General features: G+C 38.9%; 1 protein-coding gene and 1 pseudogene across 1 annotated transcript in view; both read right to left on the bottom strand.

Annotated features, from left to right (window-relative positions):
- Positions 1 to 33: 33 nt before the first annotated feature.
- Positions 34 to 1067, bottom strand: LOC108297134 (annotated as a pseudogene).
- Positions 1068 to 3320: 2253 nt separating this feature from the next.
- LOC119469695 (zinc finger protein 430-like) overlaps positions 3321 to 6498 on the bottom strand; it is a 59030-nt gene continuing 55852 nt past the window's right edge. The window contains 2 exon segments of the mRNA XM_037735301.1: positions 3321 to 3570; positions 3572 to 4919. Coding sequence (XP_037591229.1) covers positions 3441 to 3570; positions 3572 to 4919 — 1478 coding nt within the window. The 3' untranslated portion in view covers positions 3321 to 3440.

The following is a 6498-nucleotide window of genomic DNA, read 5'->3' as shown; positions in this document are numbered from 1 at the left end:
ACATCTTAAAGCTGAATCATCTTTAACCTGGAGGTCTAGCATGTTTACAATACTTGCATCCCAGACATACAATATTAAAAGATGCACTAAATTCTGAAGGTAGTTATGCTGCAAAATAGTTTAAAATTAAACAATTGTACGGTATTCATTTATGCTTGAAATTCCAGTTCTAGACCAAGCTCGTGGCCACCAGCATGGACGTTCTTGCCATCCAGAAGAGCTGACAGTCAGTTTGATACCTGGCTTTAGAGTCTGAGTGTATCTTAAACCTATCAGGCTGGAGTTCTTCGCTTTAGCCGAGAAGCTGGCGTCAGGGTCAATCTGATACTTGGCTGCTCTTCCGAAGCGCGTGGTACTGTTTCGTGCTGTCCAGGAGATTGACAGCCGTCTCCAACTTCTTGTTCACCTTCTGGTAAATAGAGCCGCCAAACTCTGTGCCGTCATTCACATTAGTATGTAGCTGGAATTCATCAGTCTTGTAGCCAACTGCAAAGTTGCTCTGGGTCACTCGGGGCTTTGCAGTCTCAAAATTCATCTGGTGGCCGGCCAGCCAGCCCTCATAATCCAACACCAGAGCACCCCAGATGGAAGGCCCAGCAATGTGGAAATCCGCGTCGCTGCCCAGGTTAATGTGCTCCCGCACTTGTACCCTGCCTTGATTTTAGCAATTTTTTTCCCCAGTGTTAGGTGAGAAGGATGAAGTGAAGGTCAGCTTCAGGCCACGTGCAAGCTTATCTTCCACGGTAATCTTGGTGCCTGGTGTTCCATTTCTCCGTAAACGTCAGGCCGTACCCAGTACATCTGTGCTTGGTTTCCAGACTGCCCGTCACTTCGCTGGTCTCAGTGTTGGCTGAGCCTGAGCTTGTAAATTCCAATCCATTCTCAGATTTTGTTTTCAAATCAAGCTTGATTAAGCCAAATGCACAGCCCTTGGTGAAGACATCCCTGGCAGATTTGCCAAGATTGGCATACATGGGTGGCACAGCCGTCTTCTGCTCCACGGCGGGGGCGGCAGGCTCGGCGGCTGCGGCGCGGAGGCAGGGAACGGAGCGGAGCGAGCCAATTTTAGTAATATTTATTCAGGACTCAGAAATGTATTCATCTTATGTATACTTGCATATAATTTTTATTATGACCACAAAAATAACTGTAATCAATAACAAATGTACATTTAAAATAAGTGTGGAATTGGATTGTTTGTATCACAAAGGACAAACGCTACAGGTGACAGATACCTCATTTACCCTGATTCGATTATATACTCCTGTATTAAAATATGCCATATATGGCACACTCATGTACCCACAAAAATTTTTAAAAATAAACTCAAATTGTTAAAAAAAATTTAACATAAACAATATTAATTTGCAGTTTAAACCCACTGACAAGAGATTACTCCAGATGTTAATCCACTATGTTGCCAAATAGTATATTGTTATCCTCTCTTATCTATACCCTTACGTAGAATAAAGTTTGTGACATAGTAACACCTCACTGAATGTACAATAGTATTGATTGATTGATTGATTGATTGATTGAGACAGAGTCTCCCTCTGTTGTTCAGGCTGGAGTGCAGTGGTGCAGTTTCAGCTCACTGCAACCTCCGCCTCCCGGGTTTAAGCAACTCTCCTACCTCAGCCTCCCGAATAGCTGGGATTACGGGTGCCTTCCACCATACCGACTAATTTTTTGTACTTTTAGTAGAGACAGGCTTTCATCATGTTGACCAGGCTGATCTCGAACTCCTGACCTCATGATCCACCCGCCTCGGCCTCCCAAAGTGCTGGGATTACAGGCGTGGGTCACCACACCCAGCCAATAGTTTTTAGCATTTTTAAAATGTTGGATTAAAATATTAACTTGACACATAATCTAATATTTTTTAAACATACTGCATTTTATTATACAAAAGCACAATTGGTACAATAACATACTAATATATTTTCATTTAATTTTAAATAAAAAAATGTTTTCTTCTCATAATGCAAAAGAATATTACTCTGAACACCGACCTAATGCATCACTCAATATTGTTAACCACAAAGTCTCTTCACTTATATTTTTGTCATGCATCTTACATTTTAATGTCCTGTTTCATAGAAAAGACCATAAATAATGCCCACCTAATAAAAAAGAATCTCATGTCTTTAATGCGGCATTAACTGATCACGTGCTTTCACATGTGAATACAACAGGAATGAAGAAACAGCAGGAAATAATTTGAGAGTTGAATGACATCATTATTTACTTTTTAAAAATCTGTATTTTTTTGAAGAAATAAAGTATACTTTGAATGTAATAACTCTCTAAAAAACCTACTCCTTTTAAAGTTATATACAAACAATTTTTCCACCGACTTTAATTTTTTCATACCCAGCACTCTGATTTAGTATATCTGGGGTGTCAGTGCCTTATATATTTCTACTGTAAATTCTCTGATATTCACATAGCCTTAATTTTGAATTAAATATTTTTTCATATTTACTACATGTGCAAAAATATATTTTAGTATAAAATCTCTGGAGTCTTCTAGGCTGTATTTTTGAAAAAGTGTCTTGAAATTTATTAAATTTGCAAAGTTTTTCTTCAATATAAATTTTCTGATGTTGAACAAAATTTGAGCAACTACTTCAGAGTTTTCTTCTAGTACAAAATGTGAACAATAAGACCTGTGATACAAATAAAGGTACTACAATCCTTTTCACATCTGAATGTTCATCTTCAAAATAAATACTCCTCTTCACTTGAAAGGTTTGTATTTTCTGAAAGATCTTTTGACAGTAATTGCACTTATATTCCTTTTATTAAGTATGAACTCTCTAGTGTTGAGTAAGATGTGAACAGACATTAATGGCTTTTGCAGTCTTTATATTTATACAATTTTTCTTAAGTAATATATGCTTTCCAGTGCAATAAGGTGTGAGCATTCATTGAAAGTTTTGCCACATTGTTCACACTTGTAGAAAGTTTTCTTCAATATGAATTATCTTGCCTACAATCAAGTATTTTTTTTTAATATTTAAGAAAGTTTTAGGCCGGGCGTGGTGCCTCACGCCTGTAATTCCAGCACTTTGGGAGGCCGAGGCGTGTGGATCATGAGGTCAAGAGATTGAGACCATCCTGGCCAACATGGTGAAACCCCGTCTCTACTAAAAATACAGAAATTAGCTGTGCATGGTGGTACATGCCTATAGTCCCAGCTACTCCGGAAGCGAAGGCGGAAGAATCGCTTGAACCCGGGAGGCAGAGGTTGCACTGAGCCATGATCGCGCCATTCCACTCCATCCTGGGCAACAGTGTGAGACTCCGTCTCAAAAAAATAAAAAAGTTTGAGGTGTTTTCAAAAGCATTGTCCATCTTTCTGGTTTGTAGTTTTTTTTTGCAGTATAAATTATCTTATGTCTGTTAAACATTGAGGACTTGTTGAAAGCATTGCCATATTATTCACACTCATAGAGTTCCTCTTCAGTATGAATTTTCTTATGTTTAGTAAGAGTTGAGGACTGGTTAAAGGCTTTGCCACAGTCTTCACATTTGTAGGGTTTCCCTCCAGTATGAATTACTTTGTTCAATAAAGTTTGAGGACTGGTCAAAAGCTTTGCTGCATTCTTCACAGTTGTAGGGTTTCTCTCCTGTATGAATTACCTTATGTGTAGTAAGAGTTGAGGACGGGTTAAAGGCTTTATCATATTCTTTGTATTTGTAAGATGTATCCCCACTATGAGTTATCTTATGTTTAGTAAGGTTTGAGATTTGGTTAAAGCCTTTGCCACATTCTTCACATTTGTAGGGTTTCTCGCCAGTATGAATTATTTTATGTGCATTAAGTTTTGGGGACCGGTTAAAGGCTTTGCCACATTCCTCACATTTGTAGGGTTTCTCTCCAGTATGAATTATCTTATGTGCAGTAAGGTTTGAGGACTCATTAAAAGCTTTGCCACATTCTTCACATTTGTATGGTTTCTCTCCAGTATGAATTCTCTTATGTTTAGTAAGGGTTGAGGACCAATTAAAGCCTTTGCCACATTCCTCACATTTGTAGAATTTCTCTCCAGTATGAATTATCTTATGTTTAGTAAGGTATGAGAATCGGTAAAAAGCTTTGCCACATTCTTCACATTTGTAAGGTTTCTCTCCAGCATGAGTTATCTTATGTGTAGTAAGGGTTGACGATTGGTTAAAAGCTTTGCCACATTCCTCACATTTGTAGGGTTTCTCTCCAGTATGAATAATCTTATGGGTAGTAAGATGTGAAGACCGGTTAAAAGCTCTGCCACATTCCTCACATTTGTAGGGTTTCTCTCCAGTATGGATTCTTTTATGTGTAGTAAGGTGCGAGGACCGGTTGAAGGCTTTGCCACATTCTTCACATCTGTAAGGTTTCTCTCCAGTATGAATTATCTTATGTGCAGTAAGGGTTGAAGACTGCTTAAAAGCTTTGCCACATTCTTCACATTTGTAGGGCTTCTCTCCAGTGTGAATTCTCCTGTGTCTAGTAAGGGTTGAGAACCAGTTAAAGACTTTACCACATTCTTCACATTGGTAAGCATTCTCCCTAATATGAGTTCTTTTATGTTGAGTTAGATGTAAAAGCATGCAAAATGATCTGTCACATTTTTTACATTTGAAAGGTTTCTTTCCAGTATATCTTATCTCATGTATATTTGAATTTGACAATGTGTAAAAGACGTTCATATATTGATCACATTGAAATATTTCACTCTGGGTAGTTGTCAAACACTGGTTTAGTTCATTATAACCTTCTTTGTACAGATTACACTCATCCACACTTTTACAGTCTGTAGTTAACTGTAAATCTTCATGTCCACATTTCCCGTATCTTCTCAATATGACTTCTTGGAAAGAATCTTTTATGCCCTGCACTGGCCAAAGGTCTTGGGCAAAATGAGAATATATAACTGAAAGAAATAAAAATAACAAATTACTCCATTTACTAGACTCAGATGAATATGCTTTACAAATCTAACCCAGAAAATTATACAAACTACATATACAAGATGGCACAGCAAAATACCACAGGCCCTAATTTTCTGTAGACATGGAAATGTAACAAAAACATAACAAAAATACATCTGAGGAAAATTTATAAAAGAGTTGTGTGAGGCCGGGCGCAGTGGCTCAAGCCTGTAATTCCAGCACTTTGGGAGGCCGAGGCGGGTGGATCACGAGGTCAGGAGATCGAGACCATCCTGGTCAACATGGTGAAACCCCGTCTCTACTAAAACTACAAAAAATTAGCTGGGCATGGTGGTGCGTGCCTGTAATCCCAGCTACTCAGGAGGCTGAGGCAGGAGAATTGCCTGAACCCAGGAGGCGGAGGTTGCGGTGAGCTGAGATCGCACTGTTGCACTCCAGCCTGGGTAACATGAGTGAAACTCCGTCTCAAAAAAAAAAAAAAAGAGTTGTGTGTGAAGTGCCCCAGATGATCACAACACAGGGAGTGACATAGAAGAAAAAGAAAAGTCTATTACATTTACCCAGCACAGCCTTCCTGCTCTCCAATATAACACAGTGCCTTTCGTAGTAAACTGCCAACTTTTGGTTTCTTTTTAAAAAGACAAGTAAAATACTGCACATACATATTTACTACTTGCTTCTGGAGGCCTTTCTAGACACTGGTTTCTGGCTCCTTGACATAGTGCTGAAAGAAATGGTGGTATACTTTGGAATGACAGTTTATGTCTGCTGAGACCAAAGCTAAATGTTACAGCAGAGAGACTACAGTACCACACACAGAAGACAGGTATAGCAAATGATTACTGACTATTAAGAAGAAACACAAAGAGGCCAGATGAGGTGGTTCACACCTGTAATCCCAGCACTTTGGGAGGCCAAGGCTGGTGGATCACCTGAAGTCATGAGTTTGAGATCAGCCTGGTCAACATGGTGAAACCCTATCTCTACTAATATATATATTTTAAAAAAATTAGCCAGGTGTGGTGGCCTGCCCCTGTATTCCCAGCTACTTGGGAGACTGAGGCAAGAGAATTGTTTGAACCCAGGAGGTGGAGATTGCAGTGAACCAAGATTGGGCCATTGCACTCCAGACACAGTCTAGCTCTGTCTCAAAAAAAAAAGAAAAAAAAGAAACACATACTCCTTTAAATAAAAAATAAGTGCAAAATTGTAGACAAGACACATTCTAGGAACACACCTGAGAGACTCCCAGAATCTCTAACCAAGACAATTGCTCAGACTATGCCATAACAAAGCTACATTATAAAGTTGTGACAGGTAGCCTTTTTTAATGTCCAAATGTCAATCATAGATTATAATGCATACAAAACAGAGCAATATAGTTTTATCAAAAATATTACTAAAAACCATAAAAAATATATATTAATTTAAAAATTGAAAATAGGGCTGGGCGCAGTGGCTCACACCTGTAATCCCAGCACTTTGGGAGGCCAAGGCGGGCAGATCACGAGGTCAAGAGATCAAGACCATACTGGCTAGCATGGTGAAACCCCATCTCTA

Source organism: Cebus imitator, unplaced genomic scaffold (genome assembly GCF_001604975.1).
Source record: "Cebus imitator isolate Cc_AM_T3 unplaced genomic scaffold, Cebus_imitator-1.0 Scaffold775, whole genome shotgun sequence".
NCBI lineage: Eukaryota > Metazoa > Chordata > Mammalia > Primates > Cebidae > Cebus > Cebus imitator.
The sequence above is the reverse complement of the archived record's forward strand: the minus strand, read 5'-3'. Positions and strand labels throughout refer to the sequence as shown.